Raw genomic sequence first — 19,862 nt, 5'->3', positions numbered from 1 at the left:
GAGTTTGCTCACAGCACATGCTGTATTGACACATGCTATAACTCTCTGAGCACCACTCAAAAAAACACTTCTGCTTCCTAAAGTGTGAAAAATCTTCTGAATTTCATGTGTTTTTATGTGGGTTATGTTTTCTGAACTTTTGCTTTCACAATCTTTCGTAATTTGATGCTCCATTTGTTGGAAGGTTCCTTAAAAAAACAGAAGAACATCTTTTAGTGGCTGTAGTGTGTAGTTGTGCACATATACAGGCTGATATAGCTCACCAGATAGTTCCTCTAAATGGGAAAACAATTGAAATGACTTTAAAGGCTTGACTTGTAAGGTTTTAAAGAACCACCTTAAGAACTGGTCACATGATCGTTCTGCAGAGTCTCCAGAAGAGTGCTCAGCTCAGGCTTTCATATACAGCTCTGTAAAAAAAATGGAGAGATCACTTCAGTTTCTGAATCAGTTTCTCTGATTTTGTTATTTATAGGTCTATGTTTGAGTAAAATAAACATTTCTCCCAAGTTTCAAATAAAAATATTGTCATTTAGAGCATTTATTTACAGAAAATGAGAATTTAAAAAAAAAAAAAAAAAGATGTAGAGCTTTCAGACCTCAAATAATGCAAAGAAAAAAAAGTTCATAATCATAAAGTTTTAAGAGTTCAGAAATAATCAATATTTGGTGAAATAACCCTGGTTTTTAATCACAGTTTTTTTTCATGCATCTTGGCATCATGTTCTCCTCCACCAGTCTTACACACTGCTTTTGGATAACTTTATGCTGCTTTACTCCTGGTACAAAAATTCAAGCAGTTCAGTTTGGTTTGATGGCTTGTGATCATCCATCTTCCTCTTGATTATATTCCAGAGCTTTTCAATTTGGTAAAATCAAAGAAACTCATCATTTTTAAATGCTACCAACAAGTATATATTCGTAGACTATAAAAAATTCTTCATATGTCGTCAAATTTAAGTTTATTAAGCCCTTAAATCTAAGAAACGTGATTCTCAAACTGGTCCTCAGAGACTCTAAAGATGGTCCAAGATTTTGCTTACAATAAGTGCTGCATTATCACATGCTAGAACCCTCTGAGGACCAGTTTTTTAAGAACCACTTCTGGTTCCTAAAGTGTAAAAAAAACCTTCTGAAACTTCTGTAAATGTTGTTTTTTAGTTTAAGCTCCATCCGTAGAAATGTTCTTTAAGGAACCGAAGTCTTCTCCTCCTCCTCTGGCAGGTATTAGTGGTAGTAGTGCGTAGTCGTGCACATATACAGGCTGGTGGAGGGCTATAAATCTGCAGATGTGTTCAATTAGGCCCCGAGCTGCACGTTTTTTGCAGAACCGAAGAAAAGCAGATGTGTGTTTGCGCTGATGGTGTGTTGTTGGCTCAAGTGGTTTGGGTTTGTTTCTGGCAGCGGGGAACCCGGCCGGCCCTGGCGGTTCTCCGGCGGGACCGCGAGGGGGGCGGAGCTTGGGCCGAGCGACGGCGGAGCGCTGCTGGAAAATGTAAAAACTCTGTACGGCTCTGAGAGAGAGCAGAGTTCGGCTTTTTACAGATCTTATGCAATATGACAGGTTTCATTTGGGAGATGAGAGCCGGGGAGCCGAGTTTAGAACAATAAAGCACTATCGTCCCAAAATTACATCACTCACTATGGAGAAAGGGGGGGGCAAGACTGCTGTTTCACTTATATAGATATACAGCTCTGGAAAAAAATAAAATAAAAAAGCACTTAAAAATGATGAGTCTCTTTGATTTTACCAAATTGAAAATCTCTGTAATATAATCAAGAGGAAAATGGATGATCACAAGCCTTCAAACCACCAAACTGAACTGCCTGAAGCTATTCAAAAGCAGTGTGCAAGACTGGTGGAGGAGAACATGATGCCAAGATGCATGAAAAAAACAACTGTGATTAAAAACCAACCAGGGTTATTCCACCAAATATTGATTGATTTCTAAACTCTTAAAACTAAAAACTGAATATAAACTTGTTTTTTTTTTTTTTTTTTTTTTTTTTGCATTATTTGAGATCTAAAACCTCTGCATCTTTTTTGTTATTTCAGCTATTTCTCAATTTCTGCTCTAAATAAGTGCTCTAAATGGCTAAAATATTTTTATTTGGAATTTGGTAGAAATGTTGTCTGTAGTTTATAGAATTAAACAAAAATGTTAATTTTACTCAAAATTCATTCATTTTACAGAGCAGTAGTTGTGTGTGTGCATACATCTTGTCTATGCTTCAATACACTGGTAAAAGTGCATACAGGTGTGTATTTGTATTTGTGCACATGGCTGATGCTCGAAGGGATATTGTATGTGTGTGTGTGGTAATCTTTATTAAGTGCTAACATATGTGTGTGTGTGTGTGTAAACATGTGAACCCAATTCGAAGAGTGTGTATTGTGAAAAAAACCTCACCAACAGCAAAGTGTAACACTACACCGTCCACAGCCCGTAGGAGTTAGCTGACCACACTACAACAACAAGCTAACGAATCAAGGCAACACTCGTGGCAAACAAAGCTAGCTATGCATTTTAGCATCTTATCATGCAGAATGCACGTTAATACCAAGTGTTAATGAATCCTAACGTAGGCTTCCCAACTCTCCCGGAAGTTTCGGGAGTCTACCGCATATCATTAATGGCTCCCTAATAAGCGCACGTCAGATAAAATCTCCTGGAATCAGGAACAAGCCACAAACAAGCAAGAAAAACTCTGCAAAGAGTCTGTGAGTCAGCCAATCAGTTTTTAGTGTGGGCAGGCAGTGTTTTTTTTTCCCTGGATGAAATGCATTCAGGAGCATCATGGCTCCCATTAAAACTCGTTTCACCTCATCTCACTACTCTAAAGTATATCCATGTCTGGTAAAAGTAAAAAATAGTGAAGGTCTTGCCCGCTGTACATTTTGGATGTCCAGACCATGTTATGTCTAATTTGAAACCTAAACTCGTAAATTCGTCAATTTGCATCCCTGAATGCAGCTATAGCAAACTCTACTGCATTCTTTGCCAGTAGCAGATAAAGGTCTCTGGAGATCCTCTGTTTAGTGTGTGTATGGTTGTGTTAGTTGTGTTAGTTGTGTTTGTTTGGTTCCCTTTGATCTCAGCAGGAGCTGGCCTGCTACTCCTGCTCAGTATCACTGATGCATGACCTTTGACCCCTGTGGATAATAATGTCCTTTCCCAGCTCAGTCTTCTGCAGTTGTCTGGTTAATATCAGTATAACATGGATTTTGTGTGTAGCATAGTGGTTTAAAACACATACAAAAAATAATTGGCCCAATTTTAGCTTTATCTATAGGCTAGCCATCAACCATGCACCATGCATCTTTATTATATCGTTATTTAGGTGTGTGTTTGCTATCATAATGATGGGAAAAGTACACCTTGCACGGCTCAAAACTGAACACAAAATTCATGTACTAATTCTCTTAATTAATCATGGGTGTGGTTAATTTTGGGCATATCAGAGTGCCACTTGCTCATTATTCCCTTTAAGTCAGGTGAGCTCTGACTTTGGCGGATTGCCATTTTAAGGGCGCAGTTACCTGCTACTAGCGATCTTTTTTTTTTGCTTGTTATGAAAAAATCGTATAAAACATTGAAACTACACATAAAACTATGGTAATATTGTGCTAATCATCACTATTAACAAGGGAAATACTGAAATTTGTGGGTTTCTTTGGTCGATTGTTTCACCATCTTATCAGTGATTCTCTCATACCCCTCAGTTTGACCCTCACAGACCCTCACAAACAGAGTTTTTCCAGTAGCTGTAGAGATAATCTTCATTATTTCCCAACATCTGATTAAACTACAAGAGACAAACTTAGAAAAACTAAGCAAAACCAAACAAAACTTTGAGAAAAGCTCTTTTGTAAACTGCTGATCCTTCCCGACAGCACATTTCTTTTCCTTTTTTCTTGGCCGAGGTGTCGAGCGCTCTTAAAAAAGGGTGGATTTTACTGTAGCATGAGCTGCTGTTAACTCAACGACAGGAGATGAAAGAAGTGCTGCCCAGAGCGGCGGAGTAAAAAAGGAAAAACAGAGAAAGAAAAACAGAAGATTTTATCTTTATCTGTGGGACATGAGTGAAGAAAACACAATGGAAAGTCCTGGAAAAAATGTCAACATAAAGGGAAGGTCTACAGATTATTAGGTTGTAGAGGATGTATTTTTCTACGTGGGAACGGGTGTGTAAGTAAAGCTACAAATTTACATTTATTTATGCATTACGCAAGTATTTATTAAACATCTATTTGATAATAACTCTCATTTTAATGTTCCTGAAGCCATACAAAAAAGTGCTCTCTGAAGTGAAGTGCTCTCTTCATTTTTTTCATTTTTTGTCTAGAGCTGTATAACTGCAAAAAAGCGCTTTTATGTGGAAATATCTATCAGGAAAGCTGAAAAAATGGATAATTCGTGTAGAAACAAGGTGGTCATCATATTATAATTAAAGGGTGTAGTTCTAGATCTTTCTAAAAAGCTTTACATTCTCTAAAATCCCCTCCGGAAAGGGTTGTCAGGTCTACATATGTTCCTTTATTCTTTATGGACTTTTTATACACTACAGCAAGTAGGAACTAGTTTTGTAAAAAAAATCAGGCAAAAAAAGGAGGCAAATTATTGGTCCCATTTGGTCCAAAGTCAAAACTCTATTACAGTATGTGTCAAGAGTCTAAGAATTAATAATTAAAATGAAAAACATACAGTTATAAACGCTTCTCTAAAGTTACTCATAGTCACTGAGCTTTTTAAAGCTTATGAATGTAGTAACGTTTGGTTTTCCACTTTTTTCCTCTATTTTCTTGGTTTTTCTCTGTATGTTAAGCTCATCACAGCGTGGAATTCTCTACCAGTAGCTAATTTCCCATTCGCCCACCCAACCCACTCAACCCGGCGTCTCGACTTCCTCATCAACACACTCATACTTTCTGGATGATTAAAGCCAAGAGAGGAACGAGGGGCTTTTTAATGGATGTTCCATAGGGAAGCTCATCATCGCGCCGTTGCGAGGTTTTGATCTTAATTAGCGCTAACGATGCGCTAAATGAGCTTTTTGCGCAAACAGACGAAGCTTCCCGACGTGCGTTTGATTGATGCGGCCGATGATCCAGAGCTTCCAGGCTTGTAATGATCCGTTAATGCCTTGAATCTGCAGCATCAATTTCCCCAAAGCTTCCACTGAGCCGTTCTCAAATCAGCCTATTTAACCAGAGTCAAACCATTTAACTCCTGATTGATGGGGAAACTTTGGTGGAAACGGAAAATAAAAAGAACTCCTCTCAGTCTCCTGGATTAGTGGATTTATGAAGGGGGTCTGAGGCTTAAATGTATCACTTTAAAGTAAGACTACCTTTATAAAGGGTTTATAAATTAGTTACTGTTAGATTGTAAGACTGGTGGAGGAGAACATGATGCCGAGATGCATAAAAAAACTGTGATATTCCACCAAATATTGTTTTCTGAACTCTTAAAACTGCGGCTTTTTTGTTTATTCAGTCAACTCTGCAGCATCGTTTTCCCCAAAGCTTCCATTGAGCCGTTTTCTTAAATCAGCTTAAAGAGGATTTTTTTGACCTATTTAACCACAGTCAAACCATTTAACTCCTGATTGATGGGGAAACTTTGGTGGAAACGGAAAATAAAAAGAACTCCCCTGAGTCTCCTGGAAATTAGCCTTTATAACACCACTCAGAGAAGAAGAGAAGAAAGAGTAGGGGATGCGGGGATACCCCTCAGAAGAAAATGTCTTTTTTCCACATTTTGTTGCCTTTAAACCGCAGAGAAGCTAGTCAGAGTTGATGGGTGGAAGATGGACGGAGATAAATAAATACAGAACAATCCTGGAAAAAGAAAACCTGTTTGAGGCTGTAAAAAGACTTGAGACCTTCCGACAAGACGATGACCCTAAACATACAGCACTACAGAACTACAGTGGAGCTGTAATGGTTTAGATCAGAGAATATTCATGTGTTAGAATGATCCAGTCTTAAATCCCTAAATTGATCTTCTGTGGAGAGATGTAAAAACTGCTGTTCACAGACGCTCTCCATCCAACCTGGTTGTGCTTTTATGTTTATAAAGAAGAATGAGATAAAAATCTCTCTAAAAAAAGTCTCTATGATCTCTAGAAGATCAAACCTGGTAGAGACAAACACCAAAGCACTTACTTTACAACTGCAAATTGCGAACAGAGAATGATGGCTCTACTAAGTAGAGTATTGATATACAAAAAAAGGGGGGGGGGGGGGTTGAAAACTTTTGCACATCTCACTTTCTTTTAGATTTTTATTTGATAAGAATTATGAAAAAACATGTATCACTTTCGTTCTACTTCACACTTATGCAATCCTGCAATACGTTGTGCTGGTCTATCACTTAAAATCTCTTGTGGTTGAATGATAATAAAAAAATATGGACAAGTTCGAATACTTTTGCAAACTTTGGCCACATTTGATCCTACGTCAAGCCGAACAAAGACACAGCGACAAATCAACAGAATAAATAAATCAATTAATTTTTTTATAAAATTCCAGAAATCAAGGGCTTGAAATTCAGAATCAGGGGCCTAAATTTCTAAATTAGTGCTCTACTTAATCTCTATGGTACATAGATGTTCTCACTTATTACATTCATACGTTTATTTACCTCTCTTTCTTATTACTGGACCATTAACACTGATCTTAACTGAGGCGAGTGAGATCCTGCAGTTCTTTAGATGTTAAATGATGTTCTGAGTTCTTTTGGGATCTCCTGGATGAGTTCTTCATGCCCTTTTGGACTAATTTTGTTCAGTCGGCCGGTCACTCCTGGGAAGGTTCACTAGTGTTCCATGTTTTTTCTCCATTAGTGAATAATAGTCAATCACTGCAATTCTCTGGAGTCCCGAAGCTTTAGAAATAAATTACTTTATATCCTTTTCCAGACTGATAGATCAACAAACATTGACTTTTTTTCTTATCTGCTGTTGAATTTCTTTGAATTTGTGAAATAATGTGCTGCTTTTTGAGATATGTTATCTAATTCATGTTGTCAGGCAGCTTCTATAATAAGTAATTTATTGATCCTACAGTTTTCTGACATTGAGTCTATGGTTTATATCAGTGTAAAAGTAAAAAAAGTCAACTTCATTTAATTTTAACGCTCTCTCTTTTATCTCTCCACAGTGAGAAGACAGAATATGAAGGTCCGGATCAATGCCACCGGTGACACCATCGTTCTGAAGTTCGTCAAACCCAACCCCGACACCAAGCTGGAAGGCTACATCCTGGGTTACGGTTCCAGCATGTTCTCCAAGCAGTTCATTCAGCTGCCCGAGAACGGAAAACCCTACGAGACAGAGATCGGTAAGAGTCTGTTATTAAAGGGAAATGTGAGGGGTTGGTGTGGCAGTGGATAACACCACTACCTGTCAGTGAGCTACCCAATCATGTGGTAGTCTGGGGTTCAATTCCCGCTCTGGGTGCCTGAATGCTGCTCTATACCAATAAGAGTCCTTGGGCAAGACTCCTAACACTATGTAGATCTATATCTACAATAGAAATAACTGAATAAGAGAGTCAGATAAGTGATGTAAACAAAACGAAGAAATAAAATGTATAGTAGTGTAGTCAAAACAAAAATACATAGGTTCCTCTGTTCTGCATCAGAGCAACCACCTACCCTTGTAAAAGTCTATTTTCAAACGTATAGGTAACGTTGAAAAGTGCATACTTTTAACGTTATAATTAATACATTAATACATACTCTTGAAACAAATAAGAGAGCACTTAAAAATACTAATTTTCTTTGATTTTACTCAATTAAAAACCTCTGGAATATAATCAAGAGGACGATGGATGATCACAAACCATCAAACCACCAAACTGCTTGAATTTTTGCACCAGGAGTAAAGCAGCATAAAGTTATCCAAAAGCAGTGTGCAAGACTGGTGGAGGAGAACATGCATAAAAACCAACCAGGGTTATTCCACCAAATATTGATTTCTGAGCTCTTAAAACTTTACTAATTAACTGTTTTTTTGTTTGCATTTTTTTTCAAGCGTAGTGTTGCGCTCTCAACATCATTATGGATTGACCTGTTGATTAAAACTGTAAATAAAAATGGAATTTCACCCAAATGGTGGAATGTTTACAGTTATGCTTGGGTAGATCAGATTAATGAGGTCACAACAGATCACAGCATCCCTTTGAAATGACCAGATCCACTTAGAGAAAGTCAAGTACTGTTTAGAAGTCAAGAAGTACTGTGTTTATTTTCTTCTGTTGAGCCGTTTCCCATCATCCATCCGCCTCCATTGTCTGCAGATCTTCAGCAGTGTAGGTTGGTGCTCCAGTTGCTGGTTCAGGGTCAGCTGTAGGCCAGACGTGTGTTACCCTGCGGCTGTTGTTGTTCTCTGATTTATGATTGGTGATGAGTGGTGATGATTGCTGATGATTGGGTCTGAAAGTAGCTCAAACCGCTGAGGCTCTGGTGCATGAAGAACCAAAAACAACATCTAACGATTCCACAAATTTCAGAGACCATTCTATACACACCAACCAAGCCTGACATGTAAAGAATGAGACTGTAGATCAGTGTACAGAACCAAAATACATTTCCCAGCATGCTTAGCTTCTTCATTGTGAAGTGGAGGGTGTATTAGGTTCTATTCTCTCTCTCAGATTCAGCACATGCTGTGCTTCACTGGTTTTTATGCACGAGTGAGAACAAGCTCAGAAACCCAGAGGCATGTTTGGGTGATCCGGCGCGGATCCAGAGCGTTACCTCAGCGCTGTTATCTCCTTCTGCTGTTTGCTTTCTCCACTCGAGCTGCAGAGCAGACGCCGGAATCAGTGGCGGACAAACCAGAGTACCTTTATCAGCCCTTAAAACGTTCACAAAATGACTTTAGACTACAAAATAAATCACCAGATTTTCACCTTTTTATTTTGTATTTTCACTTTTTATTTCCAAGTCAAGGCAAGGCAATTTATTTATATAGCACCTTTCATTAGCAACAGGCATTCAAAGTGCTTTACAAACTAGAAAATACAAAGAAAAATCATGCATGAAAATAACATTAAACATGGGAATAAAAATAAAATAATAAAAATAATAAAAAGTGCTGTTACAAAATAAAAGTGTGCGGAGCTGCAGTATTTATGAGCTGATGTTTAGTCCATGCAATTTTAGCAAAAATTGGCTTTTGATGATAGTTAAGATTTGAGAATTTGAAAATGTTTAATTTTTCATGTTCATGGATTTGCTACAATAATTGTATTAATTACCATGATATTCTAGCTTAAGCTGTATCACAGCTAAGTATGGAGACAATATGAGAAATATTCCATTATCGCTGTTTATTAAAAATTTTAAAGAGTTAAAGAGGAGGAAATATATTTTTAGGATCTGTTTGGTTATAAAAACTCCACCAGTTTAAATAGTTCCATTGCTGCTCTGTTTGTAGCTGCGTTTTTGCTGTTTGGCTTGTAAGCGCTGCATCGTTGCTAGGTTACCTGTATGTGGCAGAGTAATACGTACATGGAGAGCTTCGGTTATAGTGCATTACCGGCTGATAACGGTACTCATAACTCCTCTCAGCCAATCACATTGCATTGCACTATAAGACGCACTTAAAATTCTTTAATTTTCTCAAAAATAGTCAGTGCGCCTTATAATTCGGTGTGCCTGTTACACAGTGTTTGTATGAAATTATTAAAATAATTTTGCTGTAGACACATCATAGTGCCAATGGCATTTTAAATTGATATTGACCCAACTTCACTATCAAATCAGCCCTGTTACGCACTACCTACGTACTTCACCATATAAAAAAGGCCTGATCCTGCAAGTCCCAAAGAAAACTGGACATCTAACCAGATTTTGAGTCCAACAAAGAGAACAAAGGCTTTCTGTTTAGAATGGAAAAGACCTGAGCTTCCCCCCGAAACCCTCTACAGCTCCCCCTACATTTACTGATGCACAAAAAAAAAGCTGATGCTAGAGTAAATAGCCAATGCTCCAGAACTGCTGCTGCTGAACTGGGCTGAGACTGGGATCAGATGCATGTGCTCAGCAGATGACTGGATCAGAAACTGGCTTTGGGTTCGGCTCTGAAAAAGCAGGAAACTTTGAGGCCTTTTCTTGCTGTTAGAACGGTCTCTGAAAAAGCTCATTTTATTCTACACTGTAAGCCTGGATAAGCTGAATTTACTGTAAGGAAACTGTAAGGAAAAACTGTAAGGAAACCGGTTGCCTTAGAAAAGTTCAATAATGGGGAATGAAAACTTTGAACATCTAGTTATTACAACTAATGGAGAAGTTGATTTAAGTTTTTTATTTTTGTTATACTGTAAGACCAGATAAGTTGAGTTAACTTAACTTTTTTAAGGCAGTCGGTTTGCTCCATTTTCTTAAGTAATGAAAGGAAAGAAAACTTGAGTTAACATAAATTAAAACTTCGAGTTATTACAACTAAAGAGGAAGTTGATTTTTAGATTTATTTGTAAGGGAGCCCAGGGGGGGAATCACTACACACTGATGGTGAGTGTTAGTCTGTCAGAAACTGTTGGACACACCCAGTATGCAAATAGTTTGTGACAGAAGCCAATGAAAAAGAAGCTGTCAATGGCAAAACTCAGACTAAACTCAGCTATTATGTATTATGTTGGTTCAACTCAAAGATCTCAGTTTGAATAGTACAGTATATGTGCCCACAAATGTTCAATTAACTCAAAATAGTTGAGTATTGTTTAGAAATTTCCAATTTTATGTAAAACAGACTTAAATCATTTGAGTTTAAACTATGACTGGGTTTACAGTGTAAACAGATCATTCTGACTGACTCTAACTTTGGCCAACAAGTGGATTTTGTCCAAAAACAGCTGCAAACATCAGAATAGAAATAAGTGCTTTTACCAGAGTATTTTTTTCCTTTAATTATCGGTCATTACACTCCGGTTATGTATAATGATTTCCCTCATTTTAACGTCATTCAGCCATAAATGGTATAAAACCGTACATTAATCAACCAGAGACCCACTCAGATTCAGATTTAGTCTGGTTTCTGCAGAACAGTGGGGTTTTGTGTCTGATAGACATACGGTATTTGTTGTTCTACAGTCTAGTGCACATCTGTAAAATCCAAATACACACTTAACAGCTGTTTACATTTCATTTCCTAGCCATTTAAACTTTGAGATTTGCACTTATACTGCACCAGTTGGATTTGACAGGTCAAAAGAATTGAAAGAGAACTTTATTTTAGGCACCTATCAAATGTCAAATCTTTTAAGCTTTCCGTTCCTGACAACCAAAAGGAAAGAAAGAAAAAAAGCTGCACTTTTCCTGAAGAGATAATCCACTTAGATTAGCTTTGTATCCAGGAACCTTTTGACGAATGAATGGTTCGTTGTTCCTGAGTTCTAAGATCAGTTGGTTGAGCTTTTTTTAAGATCAGGAACTTCTAGCTTGATTATTTTCCATCACTTTATGTTAGGCTCTTGTCCTTCAGCAGGTCAAGAACTAAATGCTAGATCTTGAATATGGTGTCTGATTTGATCAGTTTGTGATTTTCTTGCTGATACACATTCCTGATTCCTGTCATCAGTTTCTTTCCTCTGAAAAATCTACCTCCAAAAAAGTTTTGGAGGACCATGTAGCCCTAACCATGCACTCTACTCCTCTATCCCAACAAGAATCAGGACAACCAGGTCATAATCAGGCAAATCTCAGACACACAAATGCAGTAATAAGCTTTATTATAAACTTTATAGTAAAATGAAGTAATACAAAGAGTAGTGAGGATATGCCGGGTCAATACCAATAAACAGGAACCAACAGGAAATAACATACCAAACGTGATATACAGTCCAAGGCTCAAACACAGCCAATCAGAAACGAAGAGCAGGTAAGGAATCGGATCAATCAAACACGGGAAAAACAAATAGCAGGGAAGAAACCTGGTAAAATGCAGGACAAACCAAAACACAATACTCAGCAGAGAGTGAGAGTTCTGAGAGTCTTATATACTAAATCCACAGGTGTTCAGTATTCTGGTGATTCCAGTGGTTTCCTGGTGGTTCCAATTTGCAGAGTCATGAGATCGTGTGAGTGTGTGCTGTCATGGTGAGGTGCGTTCTGGGTAATGTAGTGTCACACCTGCACCTTTAAGATTAGCCGCCTCTCCAGAGTACTAATAAGCTGACTCCACCCCTTTAGCACACACCTGTAGGGACTTCAGCTGATTACATGGACATTACATGGTTTCTAGTTGTGAGATATGGCCTTTGCATTTGCATTAAAACTACTGTACCTTGGACGTTTTTTATACTGTATGTAGTTTGGAGACTGAAGATCGCAGGTAGAGCTGAGAGCAGGGGAGACAGGTATGTTTTCAGCTCCAGCTGTGACAGATCATGCAAAATACAGAGGTAGGACTAAGTGGTAGACTTATAGGCAAGGGGTGAAATAGGATTGGACCCTAGTAGGTGTATTAAAGTAAAAAAAAATTACCAAAATAAGCAATGCTCCAGTTTTACTAGAACTAGAAGTGGATGCCTCTAACTTGCCATATTTGTCCCACTGTTTCTTTTCCTTTTTTTATGTTTAAGTAACTGATCTATCTGTCTCTTTTTTAGATGCTGAACCGAAGTACCTGGTTGCCGTCCAGCCAATCCCAACCAACGACGTCAAGAAGCAATGCACAGGTATCGCCAAAATGCTCAACTTCCTAAATAATTTGGTTGCTCGATAAATTGGTTTCTAGATAAATTGGTTGGTGTGATGGAGTGGATAACACCAATGGCTGCCAGTGACCTACCATTTGAGAGACTGGGGTTCAACTCCTTGTCTGGGAGAAAGACCCCTAACACTACAGTGGCCAAACTCATAGGAACAAATAGGATTAACCTAAATAAAAAAGGTCATTCTGGATAAAAGCATCAGATAAATGCTGTGAATGTAATATGTGAATACTACAGCTCTCCAGATAAATAATTCTGCTCTAGGATAACATATATATTTGCATGGGTTTCTTAGATATTTGGTTCCCAAGCCTGGAGAACCAATGCTCAGTTTCCCAGAGAAGGATTATGCTTTAAGTTTGGACTTTACAACATTTTGAATGGAGATTTTCCAATTTTTGAAAAGGAAACATTTTCTAAATGACTATGCTTAATCCCTGTCTAGAAGAGCTTTGGACTATGTACAGATTTACAACCCATATCCAATTTGTGGTGCATCTAGATAGTATCCAGATTGATTTTTGATAGATTAGATAGATGTAGACCAATAAAAACCAACCAACCAATAGCACCAATAGACCTTTTGGGTTGTTTTGGGTGTTTAAGAAGGTGGGAAAAAACTATGTTTAGATTAGATAAATGCCACAACAATAAATAATCCACCTGTAAATCATCTGGGCTCTGAATTGATCTGATTCGCCCACAGGCAAGGTGAACCTCGACAAGCCTCTTCACCTGGTGGTCGGCTCGGTCACGCCCACCTCGGTGCTCCTGTCCTGGGGGACGTTTGTGAAGACCCCGTATGAAGGAGACATTATGAGCGATTGCCTCGAGGACGGGTGAGTAGGACACATGGACACATGTGCGAGGACCAACATCTGGATTTCTCTCCATGATGTTTTCCGCTGAAACTCTCCATGTGAGCGACCCAGATCTGAAATGTGGAGGAGTGATAAATGCCCTTACATCATAGTTATGGATAATTCAGCATTCAGTCCCAGTTAAATCCTGACAGGCTGACCTTTACTGTCCGTGCACTGGCAGGATCTTGCACTGCAATGCTCATTGCTATCTTACACCCAGTCAATAAACTATTTGCACCCCTTGTGCTGGCACTGATTAAAAAATAGCGCTGGAGTTTACAAATATATCTACGCAAATATATCTACAGGTGCGCCACTGGCTGATTTAAACCCTTACAACAGTCAGCAGTCAGACGTCCATAACAATCACTGAAAAACAGCTCCAGAACTCTAAATTTCTTTCTTTTTCCTGGAAAAAAATGCAGTGGTTTTGCGTTTTCTGCCGCAGCACGTTTTCGTGTGTTTTTGTGTTCAGGATCTTTTTCAGCAAGATGAAACGCAACTGCACAACTTGCTGATGCTCTTTTCAGCTCTTCGGTCTCTCTGTTTCTCACATGCGCTGCTATACGTATTTTTCCTGCACGCTCTGGAGTAGCAGAACTCTTGGAAAAGCCGCTGGAAACACTGACCCGAACCGGATCGGGGGAGAAGAAACGTCTCGGCTCTTATTAGAAGCTAATGTCGGTACATCTGTGTATGTCCTGGCTGCCACTTCGCACATTACCGAACACAGCGCAGGGAAAATACAGCCTCACCAGGCCCAGAAACCCGCTCAGTACCCGGGCCAGAATTAACGCCATCTCTCCCAGCCAAGAGGTTCTGCATCCAGAAAGCCTCAGTGCCCCTGCAGACATTTAGGGTCAGCGGTCAATATTTACACTCTCTGAATTATAGTCAGCTTTTTCCTTTTATACCACTGGAAACAGACGAGGGGCGGATGCTGGATCAGCAGTCTTCTCTCTATTGAAGAGCACGAGTCATTCCATTTCACAAAAGATCTATTTGCAGATATATTTTTTTAATATATTCCTGTCCTCATAATGGTCCACTGGTATAAGAAAGGTATAAATACAAGAGGTCATCCTTCAGCTCAACACTGGTACTCTCTCCAGACAGATCCCATCAGTAATGAGTGGCTGAATATCCTTTTTTTTGTTTGTTTCTGAAGTCATGACAACTTTTTTGTGTTTTTTTTGGGGGGGAAGTTTGAGGATCAGGTTATTGAGTGATGCAAAGTCAAAAACGAAAGTCAAAAAAAATGAAGGAACTGGTCATTGACTTCAGAAAGAAAGAAAAAATGGATATTCAGCCACTCATTATTGGTGGGATTGGTGCCTTCTATCACTGCTCATCACAGGTTCATCAGATGAGTGGAGAAAACAATTGACTGCCATAGACATCGCACAGGATTCATCACATCCTGGACATTGTCTCTTTCAACTATTACCATCAGGCAGCAGATACAGGCCCATAAAATCCAGGACAAACCGCCTTAAAAACTGTTTTTTTTTTAGACATCATGGCCTTAAAGGAGAACTCTGGTGTAAAATTAACTTTTGTTGTAGTAGAACATGATTAAAAGTTCTTATCTTTGATGAATAGCACACCTACGTTCTCCCACAGAGATCCAGAAATTTGAACAGATTAGCAAGTCTTGTGTGGAGCTACTTTGAGCTGGATGACGGTGTAAAAAGTGATTTATCAGGGTAAATTATGCTCCGTATCACCCAGTCTGAAGGGTGTTTTGGACAAACTGTTAAAATTTCAGGATCTCTGAACGCTGTAGGAGAACGGAGCTGTGCTATTCATCAAAGATAAGAACTTTTTATCATGTTTTACTACAACAAAAGTACAGTTCTTCTTTAAACTCACAATAATCACTGGCAAAATCTACTTTCAGGTCATGTGTAATTTTAGTTTATTGTTCATTAGTTAAATATTTATCTATCTTCATAATTTGGCACATTATCGTTAGATCTTAAACAGAAATTAGTGCAATTATTTAAAACCAGTGCAATTGTGTATTCTGTCAATTAATTTTTTTTTCAATTCTCTCTATATAGACAAACTTATTTTTTCTTGCATATATTTTGAGTTGAAAAACATGAATTGTGTTGTTCTTGTAAAATTAACAATAACCTTAAAGATTTATCTATCTATCTATTTATCTATGCTTCATACACTGGCCCTTTGTTATGAGAAGTTCCTCCACGAGTGCATGGATTAATCACTGATGTTTCACCACTAAATCTACCGCTCTGTTTTTTTTTTCTCAGGTACTACACAATCCGCTACAGAGAAAGGAACAGGAAATGGATCTATCAGACCTGCCCCACCAGCGACACCGTCATCGACAACCTGAAGCCCAACACGCCCTACGAGTTCGGAGTGAGATCCAACAAAGACGACCGCGGCGGCGTCTGGAGCAAACCCGTCATCCACAACACCAACATGGGAGGTTTGTTTCTCAGGAATTCATACAAACCTACAGACATACAGAACATATAGAAACTAGAGATAAAATAAAAAAGCATTTAAATAAAAATTACAATCTGAATACCAAATACTAAACAAAAAAGTAAAAAAAAAATGGCTGCTCTTCTTTAAATTTGCCAAATTTTTTTTACCACTATACACTATAGCTAACAATTACACTACCGATTAATATTTCGACAATCAATTAATGTGTCGAAAAACTGTGTGACCAATCAATTATTACTGTTTATCAAATTAATATGATTAAAAATATGAGGGTTTACATAAAGAACTAACCCTACAGTTAATTCTCACACATTTTATTATTATCATGATTTAATAACACAAAACAACAGTATATGAATTGTGAATATACGCTTGGCTGTGAGAAAAATGTCAGAAAGTACCTGAAACATTTAAGGTGGATCAGAAATCTCGCTAGATGCGAGAGATGAGAGATGAAATAAAAGATCTAAGTTTTACAAAAAATAGCACTCCTCTTGTTTAACTACTCTAGCAGGCTCTATTAACATTGAGTAAGAGAAGAGTACATGTTAGGATCTCACAGTGCAGCCGTGTTCTGTGAGTCTGTTGTTCTGATCTGCAGAAGCAGTGCTCTCTCACTGCAGGCAGGTGCTGAGAAACCTGATTCTGACCGATTCTGACTGATTTCCTCCTCTCACTGTTTTTACCTTCCAGACAAAAGCCTGCAGAAACCCTACAAACCCAACCGGACCCCCATCGCCAAGCCTGTGGTACGACCCGCCGCCGCTCATAAACACCACAGCATGGGGAAATATATATATATATATACACACACACACACACACACACAAACAAATTTAGTTCAAATGAGTATTGAAATAGTACAAATACAGTCTAATACAATTACACTGATGCTAGAATAATTACTACATAATATATACTTTAACTTTACTTTAGTTTACTTTAGCAGAATTAAAGGCGGGTCAGTCAGGACTGAACTTTTAAACTTTCGAACCCCAAAAACCTCCCGAGTCTCTGAATCCAAACATCTTAAAAACAAGCTCTGAAATCTGAGTCTGCTTTTTCTTAAATTAGGACTCCAGCTGTGTGTGTGTGTGTGTGTGTGTGTGTGTGTGTGTGTGTGCACTGAACAGTCTTCTGTTTGAGGGTAAATTACCCATAATTAGGCACAGCAGGGCTTCCTGTTTTTCCAAATCCGTGGACAAATCCAAAAAAATTTAATTCAGGGACAGAAAGACACATAGACAGACAGATGGATGTGTGGGAATGGACAGACAGGTAGACATATGTCCCTAAGTTTCTCAATTATAGATAGATAGATAGATAGATAGATAGATAGATAGATAGATAGATAGTTGGGTGGGGATGGGTAGGTAGGTAGATGGACAAATGGATGGATGGACATACGGACGGACAGACAGACAGACAGACAGACAGATAGATAGATAGTTGGGTGAGGATGGGTAGGTAGGTAGACGGACAAATGGATGCAGGGACATACAGACAGACAGACAGACAGACAGACAGACAGACAGATAGATAGATAGATAGATAGATAGATAGATAGATAGATAGATAGATAGATAGATAGATAGATAGATAGTTGGGTGGGGATGGGTAGGTAGGTAGACGGACAAAAAAAATGGATAGATAGATAGATAGATAGATAGATAGATAGATAGATAGATAGATAGATAGATAGATAGATAGATAGACAGACAAGAGCAGAGGAAAATAAATAGATAAAAAGGGACAGTATACAAAAATCCAGAAAGTCCAGCATATATTTATTATTATATTACAGTTTGTTTAATATTTTTGTACACAGTTGGATTTATGTTATTATCAGAAAGGACTATAAAGAAACTGTAGATTAATTGAAGAATTCAGAATTCAAACACACTGCATTTAATCCGTTATAAAACTGTAGAACGATCAGGGGAAAATAGGTCTCGTTGTGTTTTGTGTTTTTTCAGAAGCCCATCATGCCGGGACACCGCGCCATCTTTCCTCCCCGGCTCGGTGAGCAGCTTTACTTTATACTCCCCCAAAAAAACAAACACGAACTCAGACACAGAAATGTTTTGTCCATTAACATCTGTTTACGATCCATTCCCTGCATGCATAAAAGTGTTTGTGAGTGTGAACATGTGAGCGTGAGCGTGAGCGTGTGATGGGACAAACGACACGTCCAGTCTGTCTTTTTTTTCTCAGTTCTGTTTGAAACTCTTTATTTTTGCACTCTTGCTTCACCTTTTTCCGCACCATCAGCTCTGCACAACATGACTCAGCCCAGACGCCCCACCCTGAACTCAAACTCCGCCTTTCCTGGAGCTCCAAAGACGTCTTTTGGTAATTTCTACATTCTTTTTTCACTCTTTTAACCAAACAGCACTCACTTTTATTACAGTACTGCCATTTTTTTGACACTTGAAGCACAAAAACACATAGAGAAGCACATGGAGAACTTCTGGAGTATTTCTGGTAAAAATTTTAACGGCCTCTTTTTACAGAAGAAAAGGCATGTGAGCTTTTTCTCTGTGTTTCTCTCTTTTTCTCTCTGTTTCTCTTTCTCGTTCTTTCATTCTTACAGAGCCTGGGAGAGGCTCAAATATATAATAAATCGAGTGAACGATTTAGCAGTTCATGTTCACGTTTTCTTTAATTAAAACTTTTATGTGCATGATTTTTATAACAACAGTATAAACAGTCATCCTGCATCAGTAAAATGTTTATTTCCTTTATTCATGACTGGAATTGAATGTATTTGTGTTCCTTTGGTCTCAATAAGCTCCGGTGAAGTGGTGACACCACCACTACAGCAAAATCTGCACACTGTATTATCTAACTGTATCACTAGAGCTTTAAAAATCAACAGGTTTTAAATGTAGATAACTGATGATAATCACAGCAGCCCTGTAACAGGTCATAAGTGAAAAATGCTCCTTTCCCTCCAAGCTTCTTGTCTTAGAGCGCATAAAAATCGTTCACTTGAATTACCGAAATCATTCACTCGAATTAAAGAAATCATTTGCCAGAATTAAAGAAAAATATTTGAATATTTGCTCGAAATAAAGAAAGCCGTTGCTTAAATTAAAGAAATCGTTTGCTCGAATAAAAGAAATCTTGAGCATGTATTGTAGAAATCATTCAATCGAATGATAGAAATCGTTTAATTTCTCGAACTATAAAAGTCGTTCGCTCAAATAAAAGAAAACTTCCCCGTTTGAATTAAAGAAATCGATCACTTGAGTTAAAGATTTTGTTAGCTCGACTTTTCAAATGATAAAAATTGTGACAGTGAATTAAATCAATTGTTTGCTCAAATTAAAGAAAACATTCCTATCTGAATTAAAGAAATCGTTAGCGTTTGAATTAAAAAAACTAACTAGCTGCTATATCGTTCACTCTATTTATTTATTTTTTTTAATCCACGGCCTCTTCCGGCCTCTGTACTTTCTTTCTTTATCTCACTGAATTTTTTTTCTTGCCTATGAAACATTACGTTATTTCCCACAGCGCCTCCTCTGGCCCGTCAGGAAACTGCGATCACTCCTTCCTCCAATGAGTCCAAATGGCCTCAGATTCTTCGCTTGGGTAAAACCAAGAACCTTTTATTAAATCAGTTTTTCAGTCACTCAGCTTTGCTGCAGATGCATCACTCTCTCGGTCTTGCTCAGTCTCGGGGGGGTGGGGTGGAGGGGGTTTAGATGTTTGGGATGAGCAGAGATGGAGAATCTCGAGTTTTCGAGTCTCTGCTTCATTCTGATTGGTTGCATGCCGGCATGACCTGA

General features: G+C 38.3%; 2 protein-coding genes across 18 annotated transcripts in view; one reads left to right on the top strand and one right to left on the bottom strand.

The window, feature by feature from the left end:
• adgrg7.1 (adhesion G protein-coupled receptor G7, tandem duplicate 1) overlaps positions 1-19,862 on the bottom strand; it is a 308,074-nt gene that overhangs the window by 173,435 nt on the left and 114,777 nt on the right. The window lies entirely within an intron of this gene.
• abi3bpb (ABI family, member 3 (NESH) binding protein b) overlaps positions 1-19,862 on the top strand; it is a 48,997-nt gene that overhangs the window by 1,604 nt on the left and 27,531 nt on the right. For 7 of the 16 annotated variants that reach the window (XM_049471268.1, XM_049471271.1, XM_049471270.1 and 4 more), the window contains exons 2-9: positions 7,166-7,345; positions 12,620-12,688; positions 13,431-13,563; positions 15,864-16,045; positions 16,762-16,817; positions 18,045-18,090; positions 18,340-18,420; positions 19,588-19,665. In XM_049471268.1, the coding sequence (XP_049327225.1) occupies positions 7,166-7,345; positions 12,620-12,688; positions 13,431-13,563; positions 15,864-16,045; positions 16,762-16,817; positions 18,045-18,090; positions 18,340-18,420; positions 19,588-19,665 (825 nt within the window). The remainder of the gene's footprint in view (positions 1-7,165; positions 7,346-12,619; positions 12,689-13,430; positions 13,564-15,863; positions 16,046-16,761; positions 16,818-18,044; positions 18,091-18,339; positions 18,421-19,587; positions 19,666-19,862) is intronic. The other 9 variants (XM_049471269.1, XM_049471276.1, XM_049471277.1 and 6 more) reach the window with 2 other exon arrangements.

This window comes from Astyanax mexicanus, chromosome 23 (assembly GCF_023375975.1).
Source record: "Astyanax mexicanus isolate ESR-SI-001 chromosome 23, AstMex3_surface, whole genome shotgun sequence".
In the NCBI taxonomy this organism is placed as follows: Eukaryota; Metazoa; Chordata; class Actinopteri; order Characiformes; family Acestrorhamphidae; genus Astyanax; species Astyanax mexicanus.
This window is presented reverse-complemented; position numbering and strand designations above follow the sequence as displayed.